Source organism: Equus asinus, chromosome 7, assembly GCF_041296235.1.
Source record: "Equus asinus isolate D_3611 breed Donkey chromosome 7, EquAss-T2T_v2, whole genome shotgun sequence".
NCBI classification, from domain to species: Eukaryota; Metazoa; Chordata; class Mammalia; order Perissodactyla; family Equidae; genus Equus; species Equus asinus.
The window spans coordinates 84,291,769-84,310,532 of NC_091796.1; the positions used below are offsets into that span (position 1 = coordinate 84,291,769).

At 41.5% G+C, this 18,764-nt stretch overlaps 1 protein-coding gene across 24 annotated transcripts in view; it reads left to right on the forward strand.

The window, feature by feature from the left end:
* Positions 1–18,764, forward strand: part of TTLL5 (tubulin tyrosine ligase like 5) — a 279,445-nt gene that overhangs the window by 231,276 nt on the left and 29,405 nt on the right. For 10 of the 24 annotated variants that reach the window (XM_044774052.2, XM_070514102.1, XM_070514089.1 and 7 more), the window contains 2 exons: positions 8,540–8,622; positions 12,620–12,736. The exons of 6 other annotated variants lie outside the window; for them this stretch is intronic. In XM_044774052.2, coding sequence (XP_044629987.1) covers positions 8,540–8,622; positions 12,620–12,735 — 199 coding nt within the window. In that variant the 3' untranslated portion in view covers position 12,736. Of the gene's footprint in view, positions 1–8,539; positions 8,623–11,909; positions 12,360–12,619; positions 12,737–18,764 lie in introns of those variants that run through there. 8 more of the 24 variants (XR_011504698.1, XM_044774056.2, XM_070514095.1 and 5 more) reach the window with 2 other exon arrangements.

Consider the following 18,764-nt stretch of genomic DNA (forward strand, 5'->3'; position numbering starts at 1 on the left):
GAACAGCAACAGAAACCATCAACAAAATGAAAAGACAACCTAACAATTGGGAGAAGATATTTGCAAACCATGTATCTGACAAGGGATTAATATCCAACATATATAAAGAATGCGTACATCTCAACAACAAAAAAACTAACAACCCAATTAAAAAATGGGCAGATCTAAACAGACATTTCTCCAAAGAAGATATACAGATGGTCAACGGGCACATGAAACTATGTTCAACATCATTGACTATCAGGGAAATGCAAATCAAAACTACAATGAGATATCACCTCATTCCTGTCTGAATGACTGTAATTAACTAGACAGGAAACAACAAATGTTGGAGAGGATGTGGAGAGAAGGGAACTCTCATACATTGCTGGTGGGAATGCAAACTGGTGCAGCCACTATGGAAAACAGTATGGATATTTCTCAGAAAATCAAGAGTAGAACTACCATGTGATCCAGCTATTCCAGGGCTGGGTATTTATCCAAAGAACATGAAAACACAAATGCGTAAAGACATATGCACCCCTATGTTCATTGCAGCATTATTTACAATAGCCAAGACTTGGAAGCAACCTAAGTGCCCATCAAGGGACGAATGGATAGAGAGGATGTTGTGTGTATACACAATGCAGTACTACTCAACCATAAGAAATGATGAAATCTGGCCATTTGTGACAACATGGATGGACCTTGAGGGTATTATGCTAAGCAAAATAAGTCAGACGGAGAAAGTCAAATACCATATTATCTCACTTATAAGTAGAAGATAAAAACAACAATAAACAATCACATAGAGACAGAGATTGCATTGGTGGTTACCAGAGGGAAAGAGGGGAGGGAGGAGGGCGAAAAGGGTGATTAGGCGCATGTGTGTGGTGATGGATGGTAATTGATCTTTGGGTGGTGAACACGATGCAATCCACATAGAAATTGAAATATAATGATGCTCACCTGAAATTTATATAATGTTATAAACCAATGTTACCACAATTAAAAAAAAGAGAGGCAAAATCAAAGTAATTTTAGATGTTCAAAGTCTAAGAGTATACCACCCATGACCTTCACTGAAAGAACTAGCAAAGACTTTATAGCATAAAAGTGAACACAGAAGTGTGGGGTAACAATAAACAATGAAGTGCAAAAATTTTATAAAATATCAATAAATGTTAGTGACTATAAAAATAATTGTTGGTCTTCTTTAAAAAGATGAAACACATTTAACACAACAAAGACAAGATGTAGGGACCAAGAATATTCAGTGGAATAGTTCAGTGTCAGGTTCAAGGGCAAGACAGAAATACTGAATGGCTTTATACTTTCTTAGGAAAAAAATAGCTATATAATTGATATACAGTTTTCAAACCAACAGAAAGGGAGAGAGGAATGTAGAAACTTTGTGAATCAAATGGAAGGCAGGAAAAGAAAAAAAGGAAAGGAAAAAGATGGTAAATGGAAAACAAAATCTAAGAAAGTAGGAATAAGTCCAAATATAGGAGTAATCACAATAAATGTTGACATATTATACTCTTCTATTAAAAGATAGACTATCAAATTGCATTTTTTTAAAAATTCAGTTATATGCTGCTTAAAAGAGACATAGCTAAAATAAAATCTCACAGAAAGGCAAGGGATTGGAAGAATGTAAACCCTGCGATACTAATTAGAAGGAAAACTGGTAAAGCAATAAATAAAATGGAGTTAAGCAAAAAGCATTAATAGGGATAAAGAAAAGCAATTATATGCACTTAATATCATAAGTTCAGAATATATAAATCAAAAACTGACAAAATTCTAAGGGAAATTGGCAAATCATCAATAGTAGTTGGTGATTTATTTAAATATACTTCTATCAGTAACTGATAGGTTTCTATAAGAAAAATTTCTGAGGATTTGGAATATTTGAAACAATTAAATCTGCTTTAATAAGTGACTTTTAATCTTTCTTGACCACCACTCATAATAAAAAATATATTTATATGCAACTCAGTAAAAATATGTATATGTAGGTATGTGTATATGTGAAATAAAAGTTCTGCAAGATATTATTTCCTATTCTTTTTTTCAGTTCTGATTGTGTCCTCTAACTTGATTTTACAACCCCCTTTGAGTCACAACTCACAGGCTGAAAAGAATTAATACCTATGCGTAGACTCCTGTACCCATCAGGGAGAATATACATTCTTTTTGAGTATACGTGGACGATTTACAGAAATTCAGCATATACTGTGTCCAAATGAGGGCTCCACATATTTCAGAAAATCAGTATCAAACAGTTCACACTCTTTAACTACAATACAGTTAAATTAGAAATAATGAAAAGGTTTTTTTTTTAAGTACATATGTTTGGCAATTTGAAAAAATAGAGTATTTAGTAATTGTGTTAAAGAGGTAATCATAATGAAAATTATAAAATATTTAGAGCTGAATATTTGTAGAAGTACTACATATCAAATTTGTGGGATAGCCAAAATGCACTCAAAAGGAAGCTTGTAACCTTAAATACATTTATTAAAGACAGAAAGGATTGAAAATAAGTGAGTTAATCATTTAACTTGAAAAGCTATAAAAGGAACAGCAGAGTAAATTAATGAAAATAAAAATAAAAGGCTGAAAATACAGAAATTGCCTAGTACAGCCTGCCACATGAGAGAATGAGAGAATAGTGCCTCAAACAGTATCTGCCAGTTGGTGGGTGTTCATTAAATGCTTGCTGAAGAAATGAATGAAATCAACAACAAACAATAGAGAGGATCACCTCGAAATACTGATAAACTTAAAAAAGAGAAACGGCCCAAATTAATAAATAATATTAGGAACAAAACAGAATGGAACCATGAATATAGTGGAACCGATAATGTGTAGTGTCTTTATAAAATAGAGTCCTTTGCACCACTACGACACAAAAGTTGACTTCACTAAATGTTTCTTGACTTGATTTTGGAACCAGACCCAAGTTAATAATGTTCTAATTGTTATTTGCAAAGGATCAGCATCTTAACTTCTGTCTCTGAAATGCATATGTGATCCCTGGACTGACAGGTAAAAGGAAGAAGCACTCATCCACTGTGTGCACGTAGGTGTGTTGTAAGGACACTTGTGAGATATTTAATCTGTGAGTAAATGTTGGCTAAGAAAAGTCTGAGTATGAGTTCATTTTTTGGAATTCAATTCTTTAACCTAACTTGCATCTTAGAATTTCTTCTCTCCTTTGGGAATGAAAGAAGTGGGTTCTCCCCAGTAGTTTATAAAAATGATGAAAAGGGGGCATTTGTTTTCAGGACCTTGACAAATGCCGCCATGTCTGTTTGCCACAGCCCTGGTGAGGTCAGCATTTCCAGCTCTACTCTTCCTGTAAAATCTTGAGATTTCCCTTTTCTAAGTCCTTCCTTCTACAGAAAGGTCATCCCTGATGTGGTGGCATGAATCCAAGACAAACTTTTACTAAACCATTGAAATAGTACACTAGTACCTCTGTGTTAGAGATGTGGAGAGCCTTGAAAAGAACCCAAAGAGAAACAATATAGCATCAAACCACAGTCAACCTTGTGAAGTAATGAACAAAACAGATCTTAAAGAAAGGATATCACTTTCAGAAAAGTTTCCACTGATCAAAATAATGAGAGAAAAAAAACGAACAGAGGAAACCACAAATAAAGGAAATAAAGATCCATGAAAAAGCACGTCAAAAGCCTTACCAGCAAAATGGATAATGGGGATTTTGCTCATTATAACCCTCCTAGACTGGTGATGGTGTGTTATATAGGCTGGCTGTATGGTGTGGTCTTGATGCCAATGGAATTCCTAGCCAGCTGTTTGATTGACTTGTTCTCCCTGAGTAGAGACTTGCACTGGAAGAAATCTTTCAAGATGATAAATGCAGGCACTGTTTCAACTTTTGGAGAGATTATTTGTTTATAATGCCTTATTGAACAACTTCTTTGAAAGGCCAGAAGAACTGTTCCCCTTTACTCAGAGTAGGAGTAGCGCCCATGTCAAGTTCTTTCTTGGACATCAGGAAAATGGAAGAGACAAGAAGAGTAAATAGGTATGGAGCAAGTGAATTGAATTCTGGGTCAGGAAGTGTACGTTTAATACTTAAGGAAACTCTTCAGGTACTAGCTATGAACATGTCCCAAGAAAAGGTCCTGCCTTGGTTGAAAAGACCATGTCACTGTTAATGGAATTCTTTGTTGCTACTATACATGGTCACATTTTTTATTTCAGTGTATCAGGAAGCCTGCCCTTCAGGAGCTTTTGATAGTTACAGACAGACAGTCCATCTGCAGAGAAGGGGCTGAACTAAGCCCATGACCACAGCTGAGACAGTATCAGGCCTCTAACTCCCAACCTTTGACTCCATCTAACACTTCTCCATCTCCTAGAACTTGTACCATTGCCAAGAAGAGCAATTCAGGGACACTGTGGGACTACACAGTCACATCCAGCACTCTTCTTGGGCTGGAACTCTGACTTTTGCATGACGTAAAGTTAATGGCACCTTTCTTTTCCCAACTTTTGAGTGTTTCTTACTGCGAAGCTCAATACTTTTATAACTCGTTTTTCTGAGTTCGTCTTTAGCTACCTTTTCGTATTCCATATGTACTATGATCAGAAAACAGCAGGTATTGGAGCTGCAGCAAACATCTTTAACTTTGTACATTCAGCTTTCAGAGAGAAAGTACAATTTCAGTAGTAGCAATTTCATTTGCTGTTCCACTCAGGATGAGATGGCAGATGCATTGTTCCTCCAGTCAGTCTCATTTCCCACAAGCCTTTCTCACAGGAAGAGCATCCCACTGTACTATGTGGTATTCTCATGCTTAAAGACACACACTTTGTACAATAAGCCAGCTGCTTCATTTGGTACACGGTTGAAGAAACAGTGATTCATTCTGATGCTGGCAGGAAAAGAATGTGTATGTTCACATTTGTTAAGAGAGAGTTTGTCAATTTCAAATGAGACTTCTCTTCTTACAGGAGTTTAAGAGTAATTTTGACTATGAGATTTCTGCCTTGCAGGTTGCCAGTTAATTACCTTTTGACCTTAATAGCAAGTTGCTGTTAACTTCCAGGTTCTGAATATCTTGTGGTCATTTGTCCACAGTTTAGCACCAGTATTCCATTCTGAGTTAGAGTCAGTGAGTCATCCAATTTAATATTTCTGTATGGAGATGGGCTTATAGTGAATGCAAAGATTGTCAATATTCCTAAGTAAAAATAACAACACTAATAATAGCTCATTTTTTTAGCTCTTAATATAATACCAGACACTGTGCTAAGATGTGCTTTACATCCGCCATCTTATTTAATCCTCAACAACCCTATGAAGTAGGGTCCGATATCCTGATGTTAAAGCCCAGTAACTGCCTTAGAGACAACCAAGGGAACACATCCATACCCTCCTATGTAAATATTTCCTAAAACACAGGTGCTCCCAAGAAAGCAGCAATCATTGCAGAAGCAGAACACCAGGTGCAAATTAACATACAGGCTCTAGGCAAGCTGTGTTTCCAAAGTTCTCATTTAGGAATGGCTTGTTGAGAAGTTGGAACATATTTTCCCAAGGAAATGATGTTATCACAACAAAAACATATTTAGCCATGATGTGCCTAAAGTAGTAATAACATAGACCCAAACCATTTTGTGTACCAACATTTCCATGGAAAAATGCGCTCTGAGTTTCCCCTTGGATGCTAGGTACACATTTCTCCACCACTGGGAAGTGGCGACCATATGCCAGAAGCTGTAGGATCATGAGAAATGTTCAAAGTCTGAATCGATGGTGGCTCCCAAAGCGTGTGCTGGGAGTTAATGGAGGAAAGGTTGGAAGAGTGAGTGGAACTGGATACAAAGGGGACATAGGGTCAGATGACCTTGGGTGAGGAGCAGGAGAAAGTCTGTGAAGGTGAAAGATGGAATAAGAATCCCAGAGAGCAGAGGAGAGAGTTTGGGGACCCAGAACTCAGCAAGTCTAAACCCCCAGGGATTCTTCTCATCCCTCAGGTATCTCCCTGCTCACTGCCTCTGTTTCTTCTACTGACTCCAAAATTTAACGTACGTGCTTCCCTTTTTACTGTTAACACTCAAGGCTTCCTCTGTGATAGTAAGGCCAGCCCCATGGCTTTTGACTTGACAGCTCCTAACGCAGGCAAATGGCCCTAAGGGTTTTTAACTTCTCTAAAGGAAAGAGCCCATCCTAGGCCCTCCAGAACTTTTCCTTTATCACTTGGACCTGGAAGGGCAAATATCAGCCTACAGATACTTTGGGTGTTTTTTTGGGTCCATAAGGGGCTAAAATAAAATGCATAGGCTTAGGCATTCCAGATGCAGCTCTCCGAGGCTGAAGCTTGTGGGAAAAGGGAGAAGCCCTCGCTCCTTTCTCTCTTTGTTTCTAGGGCTCCATGTCCTCAAAATGAAAGTGGAAAGGAGGAGGGCCCAGGTCGCAGCTTGCTGGAGGGAGGGCTTTAGACAGTGTGATCCTTGCATCACTGCAGGGGTGTGTTCTCAAGGGGTATGTCTCTATCAGGTGTGTAGGGACCACCTGGGCACCTAAGCCTCTACCAGTCTCTCCAAGTGCTCCTCAGACCACCTTCCTCTTTACCCTCTGGTTGTGTTTTCCTGACGTCTCTGGTGCTACTATTCACCTGGGCACCTGGGGCACTATAAAAAGCCCAAGTTCTCAGACGCTATCCCAGACCCACTCAATCAGCATCTCCAAGGCACGGGCCTGGAAAGCTGTATGATTAACAAGCACCCCAGGTGGTTCCTGTCAGGGACTGTTGGCAAACGCTGCTTGACTGTCCTCCACTTTGCTGGTCTTTAAAGGCCCCTAGGACATTCTGAGCGCCTTTCTGCCTCAGAATCATTATATACGCTGTTTCTTCTCCATGAAGAGCTCTTTCCTGTTCACTACTCTTGGCTAAGGCCTACTTCTCGTAACTTCATGACTCAGCTGCAGTGTGATTTCCTCAGAAAGACCATCCTTGACCACTCTGCTCACTGTCTAAACCAGGCTCCTGGTTTCATTCTCGAACAAGACCTCATGCTTTTTCTCCTTAGCATTTATCACAGTTTGTATCTTACCTATTTGCCTAATGTCTACCTCCTCACTAGGACCGAGCACAGGGAATGCTTAATAAGTATTTTTTGCATAAATGAATAAATGGAAAAATAGTGCTGGGAGAAGGGTACTAAAGGTTGGATTGAATGCTGCTCAACAAATAAAGAACTGAGCATATGAAAACTTCAATCTCACAGGTAAAATTTTTACAGGTCAACTAAAATCAAGGTAGATGGGCCCCACAAGTAAGTGTATTTACGGACAATGGGTGAGATTATTTCAAAAGATATTTATTAAATACCCAGTTTGTACAAAATGCAATATTAGGAGCTATGGCTCCAACAGTGAATAAGACTGAAACAATTTCTGTCTTTATGGAGCTTACATTCTAGCAAGGATGACAGATATTAAACAGCCAGTTACACAAGCTGATAATTGTAATTTTGGTAAATGCAGTGAAAGAATTACAGTGCTGTAAGAGCCCATGACAGGGAGACCTGGCATGATCTGTAGGCCATCAAGCTAGTCATAGAATTTCAGGGACATGTGGCTGAGGAACCTGGACCCAAAGAATCTAGTGTGCTCTGTCCTGTCTCTTGTCAAAGTTGCCATGAGGGGAGGTGCCTCTGTGTAATAGTTTCTCAACCTCAGCACTCTTGACATCTTGGGCTAGAAAATTCTTTGTTTGGGGGCACTTTCCAGTGCACCGTAGGAGATGTTTAGCACCATTCCTGTCCTTTACCCACCAAGCCAGTAGACCTCATATTTGTGACAATCGCAAATGTCTCAGCATTGCCAAATGTCCCTTGTGGAAGGGTTGGGGTGGGGGCAAAATCTGTCCCTCCTCCTCCCCTCAGTTGAGAACCACTGCTCTTCATGAAACTTGGTTTTTAAAAAATGTCTTGGGGGCTGGCCCCTTGGCATAGTGGTTAAGTTTGGTGCACTCCACTCCAGTGGCCTAGGTTCGCAGGTTCAGTTCCTGGGCATGGACTTACAGCACTCATCAGCCATGCTGTGGTGGTGACTCACATATAAAGTGGAGGATGATTGGCACAGATGTTAATTCAGAGCTAATCTTTCTCAATGAAAAGAAAAAGTCTTATGATTTATCCAAGTCAATACCAGGAACTTAATTTATGCATTCACTAAACAAATATTTGTTGAGTGATTATTAGGTGCTAGGCATGGTTTTAGGCACTGGAGACCCAGAAGCAGTGATCAAAGTCTGTGCTTTCTTGAAGCTACGTTCCAGTGGGGAGAGCTGGCCAGTAAATTTAAAAATATGTAATATTTCAGAAGAAAGGGATATGTTTGTCATAGAAGTCCTTTCTGATAAGATGACATTTGAACAAAGTCTTGAAAGAAGCACGGGAATGAGCCACATGAGAGGGAACACTGAGAGCAAGAGGCAGAGCGATCGGAGGGCCTGTACTTGACCTCGCCTTTCTGTCTGCAGGTCTAACCAGGCTGCTTGTGTTTCAGGGGCTCCTCCACAGAAGGGCAGCTGAACGGCCTCCAGAGCAGCCTTCACGCTGCAGCCTTTGTGCCCATCACCAGCTCCACAGGTTAGTGGCAGTGGCGCACCAGCTCCTTCGAGGCAGGCCAGCAGGGAGGGGCTGGGCTCGGCACAGTCTCTCTTCTGCCTCTGAAGAGAGCTCCAGTTTGAAGAAGGAGGCGTCTAGGCTGTTGAAGCATCGGCACAGGGGCATTCTGTTACATTCTTCTTTCCAATGGTGTTGACAGTTTAGGACTGAATGGTTTTCTAGAACTAGTTTGGGATAGATGACATTTCCCAGTCTGGTAGAAGGCTATCAGATTTGCAGCATATTACTAAAAATGCCTATATTTGACTGGTGTTTCACTGTTTGTGTAGCATTTCCACGAGTAGGATCTCTCACTAAACCCTGTGAGGTGGATCTTCTTGTCCCCCCACGAGAGGACACAGAGGCTGAGAAAGCTGAGGGGCCTATAGGAGGTTATACGTGGGCGCAGAGCTAGATCTGGGTTGGGTCATGGTCCTGTTGTGGTCTGTTGCCAGTTGGTTCCTGAGGGCCTAAAACCTCTCAGGGTAGGTACCTACATCTAAGTCAGGAAACATTGTCCACAGATAGTTTTCTGAGTAATAATTCATAAAAATACACTAATCAGTAATCAGAGAATTGAAAGAAAATCACTTGGATTCAATTCAACAAGTGTTTATTATTGAGCACCTACTGTGGAGAAAGTGACATGCTGGGCGCTGAGGTACCTAGAGGGTGAACTAGGCAGTCCCTCCATCAGGGAATTACAGACTCAGAGAAGGGGGGAGTCAGCAGGGAGTGTGGGCAAGGTGAGGGAATATCAGGTCCTGGGGACACAGAGTAACAGTCAACAGCACTGGGGACATCTGCTATGCGTCAGGCACAGTTCTGAATGCTTCATATGTAGTAACTCACTTGTTCACAAAACAGGCATATAGTATAGGAACTGTGTTCCCCATTTTATGGCTGAAGAAATAAAGGCACAGACAGATAATGAAACATATCTAAAATCTCACAGCAAATCAATGGTAGGGCAGTATTCGAACCCAAGCCACCCAGCCCAGGCTCCTTACGGACTGGGGAGGGCTTCCCAGAGGAAGAAACATCTAAGCTGAGGTTTGAATGTTGACAAGTCAGCCAGGAGAGGGGAAGCATGGGGTGGAAGGAGATCCAGGAAGAGGGAACAGTGTGTGCAAAGGCTGAGGGTGGGGGAGAAAACGTGCCGTGTTCTGGGAGCCCTCACGTGTCAGTGTGGCTGGGGACTAGGGCCTGAGCAGGGAGTGCCAGGAGAAGAGACTGGAGGGGTCGCAGGACCAGTCTATGAGCCGTGTAGGGAACTTGGTCCTAGAGCAGTAGGAGCCATTAAGGACTGTAAGGCCCCGGAGTGTGTATGTGGCGGAAGGACGAACATGATCCACCTTAAAATGGTTAGAAGATCACTGAGAGCCCTTAGTTTGACCTTTTCGTGGGGGTCATTACATACTTCTCAGAGTTTCCTGTGGGGATGAAAGGAGGCAATGGAGAGAAGGAGTCTAACCACACCCAGGGCTGCTAGTAATGTGATTGGAGTGTAAAGACTTTTTTCTCCGCTTAAAATCTTAGAACCTGAATTCAAGAAATATTTGATGAGTATCTACTTGCCCCTCCCACCCCCCAAAAGAGAATTCCTAGAACATGGTAGTTATTTTTAAGGAAGTAAGATTTCCCCCTGGAGCAGTAACGGACTGAGACTGGGTAGCTAAGAGAGTCATGGACTAGCTCGAAGGATTTCCGTGGGCTCCAGCTGGTAGAACCTTTCAGCTCTTCAAATTTGCTGGAGCTGTGGAGCTTCACAAAGCTTAGGAGATCCAGGAGTCCTGCCTGTTTCCTTTCCATGTCTAATTGGTCACTTAACTACAGAATTGAACTCTTTGTGTGCACTCTGGCTGAGGAAGTTGGAAATTTGAGAGGCCAGGTGGGTCATACTTTCGGCATCTTAATTATGCGTTAATACTTACTGACCAAGTTACTTAGAAGATTTTGTAACAGTTGCAGTGAATTTGGTATCAGCATAAAACCACAGAATAGAGAGAAGTTGTACTTCTCCATGGCTCCCTATGGCTACCTTTTTTCCCTGCTTCTACCTTAAGATAAGCACATTGTTCTCACCTTGTTTGGGCAGCCTGCTGTTTACTGCTTTTGTCTCCAAATGACCCTGGGCTTCTAAAGTCCCTTGAATTCGTTTCTACTTGGTGACTTTCCTCATGTTCCTGATCCTTGGTTAAGGAAACACTGATGAACATGATAGTAGAGCTCAGGCATTTTCCGTATTCCCAGTAAGCATTTTACCTTAGCAGTGCAATAGTCACCAGCCCTGTTGGAGTTGTTTACACAGCTAGTCAATAACTGCCTGCACTTCAGTGTTTCAACTACAAATCGTGTGTTTTTCTGTATTACACACAGATTTGAAGGCGTTATCCTAGGGGTTCAGAAGGGTGTCCTATGAATAGGAGAAGATGAGATCGCTATTAGAAACGTTTTTCTTTAAACCCACAAGAAGGGAGAACAACCTCCATAATTAGTCAAAAAGCTTACACATCTCTCAGAGTTGGAATGTTTGTGCCTATAGAGGAATCGCTAAACTGACTTTGAAGGGTATTTAGACCGTCTGCTCCATTTAACTCAATGGGTTAAACATGGTATTATTGAGTCCGTGGATAGGCAAAAGTCTCTTTCCTGGCCCCTTGACCCTTTCCCCGAGTCTAGCCAACCAGGCCTTAAAGCTTGTGACTTCGTTCATCAGGCAATCTGAATGAGATAGTGGTTCATCCCAGGGCATTGTTGAAAAACAGCTCAGTCCCTTCCCACTGATGGTGGCCTACTGACATTCTTTTTATTATCATCTTTAAAAGAGGTAGTGAATGTGAAAGCTCCTAGCAGAGTGCCTGGGATGCTCCATGCATATTGCTTTTCCTTGACTTCCCTACCTCAGCTACATATTCTGAGTTTGCTATGGAAGGGAAGATGTAGAGTCAGCAAATTTGGAAATTTGAGAAGGAAGCTGGAGTGAGGGCCTTTGGCTCAAAGCCAGAGCCGTTGGCCTTCCTCCTTTATAGCGATGGCATTCTTCTTGAGTTCTGAAGGGGTGATGGTGAACTAAAATAGCCGAGAGCAGCGGATTAGATAACTGGCATTTCTCTCATGCTCGTTTGATAGTGTAAACTACCATTATTGTGGGCCTGAGCCATACCAGCTGCCCTCGTGCCCGTGCCTTAGCTTCTGCCTAAGCTTTCCTGTCCTGGAGCCCAGCCTCTACTCACCCCCACCTAACTTTTTTGTTATTTTTCTTTTAGCTCTTACTGGTCTAGAGTTGATGGAAGGGACCTTCCCAGCTTTTGAGCACCAAAGCTGGATTTCATTTCCAAGAAGTGAGAAGCAATCTCCTTGTTGAACACTTGTTACGTGGAGCCCTGGTAAAAGCACCTGAGCTCTACGCTCTTTGATGGAGGTGGGGTGGCTGCACACCAGTGTGCCTGCCCGCCTCGTTGTCTCTCAGTGGGACAGTAAGAGGAATCAACTTATGCTAATATAAAGCAAACCCGGTGGAGCTTAGACCCTAAGGATCTAGGAGGCACTTGAACTTTCAAGTGAAATTATTTGCCTGGCAGCTCTCAGCAGAATGACGTCTTCTCACTATTAGTGTTTGTTCTTTTCCCAATGCGTTATATAGGTGTTGGAGATCCTGGGTGGATCTGGAGTACAATATATTAATAATAAAAATAAATCAAGCTCTTAAGATGCTTGCCCTAGTGTCTTATACCCTTTATTGCTCCCAAAATGTTCTTCTCTCCCCAGAGCCAGAGGGATAAGAATTTAGGTTCATTACCCATTCTTATACTTAGAAAGCAGAAAAGAGAGCATGGTTTGGTGTTTGGCAGAAAATGGGGTGTCAGCATCTGGGAGAACGGTGATCCCCTAAAACCTAGTTTTAGATTTGCCTTGTTGTCCTTCCAGCCAAGATCAAATAAAGTGTTAAGTAGGGATTTTATTTTACATTTTTCAGGATCTTTGGAACCTCCCCAAGTTATTTTCGCCAGATCCAAACCCTTGCCCACACAATCTGGAGCCCTTGCTATAGGACAGAGAAAATCAAAGTCGGTGAAGTCAGGGCCAATTTAAGGTAACAGTAAGAATAAGAGCATATTCTTGTATTGTAACTTGCTGACTTGATGCTACAGCAAGAGACTTTACAGCTATCAGGAGAAATGATAGTTTCTCAAAATGACAGGATATTGGCATTTTATAAAACCAGAGCTCAGAAGGACTCTCCAAAACTGTGGGTCAAAGTTAAGCTACCAATACCTTGCTTCTGTAATGGCCTACCAGTAGGTGGTGCTGTGGCAGTAAGAAATTTTCTTGCTATTATGGAGGCTTTTGTTTAAAAATATGGGGAAATGGATGCCAATCAAAGAAACTAAAGCTGTAATTGAATTATCACAGGTAAAGTGTAAAAGAATATATTGGAAAGCATGATATTTGAAGGTCAAATTGCAATGGCCTCTAAAGAGAATGAATATTTATTATTAAAGATATTTATTATTAAAGAAGGCTTTTAGACTAGAGGTGGGTAGTCTGTGAATTGGACTTTCAGATAATGGGAGGCAAGAAGGGAACAACATTTAAAAAAACTTTTGGTGAGGTTGATTAGTTAATTATGCTTTTTTCTGAGGTTTTTAAGATAAACGTGCTATAATTGGCAGCAAAACAAACTATAAACCCTATCCTACCATCCATCCAAAAAAAGCTCCTACACTGAATGAATGGCCTCACTTGATCTTGTGAGGCTGTACCCGCACTTCACCAGCGCTGCCCCCAATATTTTGTTCCCAGCTGTGTGGCCTTCCAAACTTTCCAGAAAATTCTATGAAACTGCAAGGTTTTGATGATTCCTTTCCTCTTTGCTTTACTCTCTGTGCTAAAGCATTAATGGCACACCTGCTATGAGCTTAATACTCTTCTTACCTCTAGGGGAATATTTATAAACTTACTTGAGAAGCATTATTCATCAAAATACCCCAGGAGAGCAAAGGAGGGAGAAAAATTATTTACCCACCACAGGATTCATTTACATTGGATCAGAAAGCTTCAAATATCTTTCCCCAGCCCATCTAAACTCTTTCCAAAAAGGAATGAGAAGAGAGAAGGGAACACCAAATCCATGGCTTGGTCATCTACCAAAATGTACCAGAGAAACTGAAAACAACCAGAGTTCTATTGGTAACACTTAGCCAATGGTCCTTTAATTCTGATACTAAGCAGCCTATTCAGTGATGAACAACTAACAAAATATAGAAAACTAAAGCAAGAAGGTCAATATTTCCTTCAGGAGACTGGCAACCAGAAGAATGAATGTGACATCAAGCTCCAAACCAAACGGATGGCCTGCCAAGAAGTACTAATGTCCATCCGTTTCCAGCACTGTGAGACTTGGACCTGCCACCGTTGTAATATCACTCTCCTTGAACCTGTTTCATTAGTATCCCTTACAGTCCACCCATTACATGGCAAAATAGGATCATCAGCAAAGAAGCTTTGAGAAAGAGCCTATCTCTCAACACTTAAATCTCTGTCACAAACACAGCCCCGCTGAGCCTGAGCTCTACAGAAGCTAGGGATGGGTAATGCTGTATTTGTGATTAGTTGAGGTGGTGAGACCACGTGCAAGTGTGTATGGACTCAGGCGACAGAGCGGGTCAGAAGGCCTCGGAAGTCCAGCCTCCCATTGTAGCATGAGTGCTGGGAGGCTCCAGAGGCAGGCCCACCAGCCTGGCAGATGGCAGTGGGCTGCCTTTCCTTGAGCAGGAGAATTAGGTAGCTTACAAAGTGAGGAGGCAGACCCCCGGAGTCCACAGCTCATCCACCTGGATGCATGCTTTCTTCATGCTGTGAACGCAGTGTAGACCGAACCACTGCTTGGGCAGAGGTCCCTTCAACCACAGTCACAAGTGAATGTCATCACCAGCTGTAACAGTCCTAGAACCTGTTCATATATGGATTTAGGGAGGCAGTGAGGTTAGATTAGAGGATTTGAAGTGTGTTTGCATAGCATGTTATGTAAGACTGAGAAAACATCAGTTGTCCTTATCAAAGAAGGAGGGACCTATCCTGAAGGATACTGGGGACTAAAGACTAAGACCTGCAATAGGCTGCCCCAGGCAAGTCTCGTTTTTAAATATATACATCATTCTGTACCTTTTTAGATTCTGTATTGTGTATTTGGCATCTATCCATCACAAGGCCAATTAACTATATTTTCTGTATTCTTGATGCTTTGGCAATTGGGGGCCTTCCAGAGCCAGGGAGAGAATGGCCCTCCCAGGCTAGCTAATTCCTAAAGATAATAACCTCTTGCCTTTCAAATACAAACCAACCAATCCCAAGTTTATATCCCCACCCACCTCCTTATCTAACTCTCACACAGCAAGCCAGAATTTCCCTTTCTCTAAACCACTCCAGGGCCAGGGACCAGCTGACTAGAGACCACCCCTGTAGCCTTAAGGCCCCAGAATTATGCACACTAGCCACTTTTAAGCTGCTTACCCTGTCCAGCCTTGCCTTTCCCAAGGAAACTCCAAATAAGGCTCTGGCCTTGACTTTCCTCTCTCCCCTGTCTTCTATCTCCTGACCACTCTGGTGTTTTTGCTTGTGACCCTGCGTGGCCTGCAGTGACCCCCCTCTGAGACCTGTAAGTATAATCAACTTCTTCCTGCCAAGCCTCATGTTCATCCCTTCCTGTGGCCGCACTGATACCGTACCTTACCCATCATGTACATTCCTAGAACAAACATCAATAGGAAGAATATCTTTAATTTGCAGTACAAGGAACCTGGAGAAAAATCTGAATCGATTAGGTTTATATCACCCAGTTCTAAGTAACTGATCATAGCGTTTACTTCGTTGTAGGCTGTATTACCCAAGTGATGTTTTAACAGTATGTGTTTTGCTAGCCTCAGTCTGGCTGCAGCCACACAAGAAGGATGTGGATCCCTCTACATGGCAAAGTTGCCTGGCTGCCAGCCATTGAAATTTCATGCTTTCCTGTCCTGAGGCCTCTTTCATTTCATTTAGTAACTGTTTCTACTTCAGAAACAAAACTCAAGCATAGCTGAACAACCTGGTTGGAAGTGGGGGAGGAACCAGCCTGGCTTTCAGTTTCGAGGGACGTGGGGGGTGGTTCTAAGAACCCACCCCAAGGGGGTTCATTTGTCTTAAAGAAAACCAGGGAACTCTATTTCTGAAATGGATTAAGAAATGGACTACTGAGAAAGATAACATCTGAAAATTGATATTATCTCTTGCTGAGCTGGCAAACTCCCAAGAGAGGAGTGATGATGCTTCCCTTGTTAACAATTGCTACTTTGTTATAAGAGACAGGGAGGTGCAGTGGCCCCTTTCTCAAGTTACATTTATGTTACGGAAGCACACACACCTCCTGGAAAAAATGCCTGGCACCCTGGATGGTTAAAAGATGTACCTACCACTGCATCTTGTAGCAGATTTGTGCTGTCCTGTGTAATATCCATTCACTTGGGATGGGAAAAGATCCTGTTTATTCTTGTAGTCCTGACCTGGGCAAGTAACTAGAATAACATTGCCTTACTTTGTGAGTCTTCATACTTATCACTGAAAGTTATAAATCTGTACGCTATAGTTATCCGTCCTATGGACCCACACATCTTGCTGCTTGTTTCAATCAGATGCTTGCTATAGGCACATACCTTTGCTCTGCCATTCTTATATCCTCAGGACATAATTGCTCCTAAAAGTTTTAAACAAAGAAAACAGCATGCTAAGCCATGCCTGTCTTTGGAAAAAGCAAGCTTTGCCCATGGAAATATTTACAACTCTGCTTGCCTGATCTGTAGAATTGGAACTGGGCTCCAAAGAGTGCAGGGTATGGAGGACAATGACTTGAAGTATATTGCCCTGTTGGCGTGATTGGCGTTGATATTTATCCTCTATTCTTTCAAATATGATTATAAAGGAAAAGACTCAGCTTCTCTTAAGTCTTCAGAATGAAGAATATCACTAGTAAAAATAAAACAAGTCTCTCATACTTTTTTGTCCTCATCTTTCAAACGTGCAAGTATTTCCTTTTAGCTCCATAGGTATCAAGGGGCTCTCTTCTCTTGAAACCTAAATCCAGCTTCACTAGTTATCTGACACCAGAGAAGACAGCTTGAGTGTGTTCAGTGTCCCTTTAGCTACATCAGTAAAATAGAGCATATATCCCTGTATAAAATGGGATGTGAAGTGAAGAAAAAAGTCAGCTGGTTAGAAGTTGCTAGGCTAGCGTTATATATCTGTTTGTTGTTCTTAGGTAAAAGAATCACTCTTTTTTATATCTGTTGGACTGAAAGTGACTTTCAGGTTTTTTTCCCCTCTCCATTCACTTCTAATTTGCTTCCCAGGGAAATTAAGACATGTGACAAGCCCAAATGAAGATATTTTGAAATTTGACAAGAGGTTGTTATTTTTAACTTATTATGGCTGAGCTGCAAAATGTATTAGGTAATGAATTGTTCATAGTTATTAATCAGATTTTGGAATATGGAATTTTAAAAACTGCAGCTCTTTTTTGGGAGTCTGCGTCCTCTCAGGCCTTCTCTGTTATATTCTTTTATCCTTTCTACTATTCCCCAGTATAAATCACCATGGTGTGTGTGTGCATATGCTCACCCTCCTCTTTTTCTGCGGAGAATTTGATTATCTACAATAGCCTTTTGGTCATCAAGAAGAGAGACACCCTCAGTCTACCCCTGTTAAGAAAAGTTATACATAAACACAGGGAAGAAACAGTCTCAAGACCAGACCTCATGAAAACGTGCAACATTATTTGGGATAATTAGCAGGTCTAGGGGCTAAACAGCAAGTCGGTTAATCCATCCCTGTGGCCAGGTCATCTGTTGTCTCCTCAGCAGCTGGCTTCCATTGTCCTCCAGGTTAACCGCTCTGCGTGCTGATGACTCAGCCTCCTCTCTGGGTGGGTGTTTCTTCCTCCACTGTTTGCCTTCAGCTTTCAAAAGACAGACTCAGAATGCTCTGCATTCATTCATGCAGCAAAGTGCCACTGGTGTGCAGAGCTAAAGGTAGGCGGCTGCTGCCTTCCAGGCAGATGCCAGCCTGCTGCTAGTATAGCATGATTATGTGATACGAAGCTGCCAGCGTATGCCTTTCTGGCAGTTTTCTTCAAGTGAGATTATAGCTAAGCAGTACAGTGTAGACTTTTCATCTCTAGCATAGAGTCTTAAAGTATAAAAGCACATGCAATAAAATAAAAAATATATAGGGAAAATCAAGACCAAGAAACAAGATATTTCAAATTTTTCACATATAAGACCAAATAAAATTATTATAATTGAGGTTAAATTTGGTTCTGTGTCTCCTAACAGCGAAGACAAAAGGGAGGCATGATAAATCAGAGTATATAGTTCTCATTTTCAAAAAGGAAGAAATACTCTGGAGGAAAATTAAGCTTCTTTCCAAGCTCTTATTCTAAAAGAAGTATTTTATGTACTTTATATAGAGGACACCGAATGAAGTAATAGTGCCCTCAACAAGCTAACACAGCAGTGTGTTTCGGGGGTACTTCTTGACAAGACCTACATGAAGGGAACACATGACAGGGGCCAGCCCTGGTGGCCTAGTGATCAAGTTTGGCTCACTCCGCTTCAGCAGCCTGGGTTTGGTTCCCAGACGCAGACCTACACGCTCAGCAAAGGGAAACATCCTTGCCTCCCTGGATAATCCCGCTTGATCGTGGGAAATGATCCTTTAATGTGTTGTTGAATTTGATTTGCTAATATTTTTGCCGAAGATTTTTGTATCTGGGTTCATCAGGGATACTGGCCTGTAATTTTCCTTTCTTGTGAGTCCTTGTCTGGTTTTGGTATCAGAGTCATGCTGGCCTCGTAAAATGAATTTGGAAATTTTCCTTCCTCTTCTATTTTTTGGAATAGTTTGAGAAGGATTGGTATCAATTCTTCTTTAAATGTTTGGTAGAATTCACCAGTCCAGCCATCTGGTCCTGGACTTTGTTGGGAGTTTTTGATTACTGATGCACTCATTTTATGTTATGTGTATTTTATCACAATAAAAAAAAAGACTGTAGATTATATATGTAATGCATCTACTACAGTGTTTGGCAC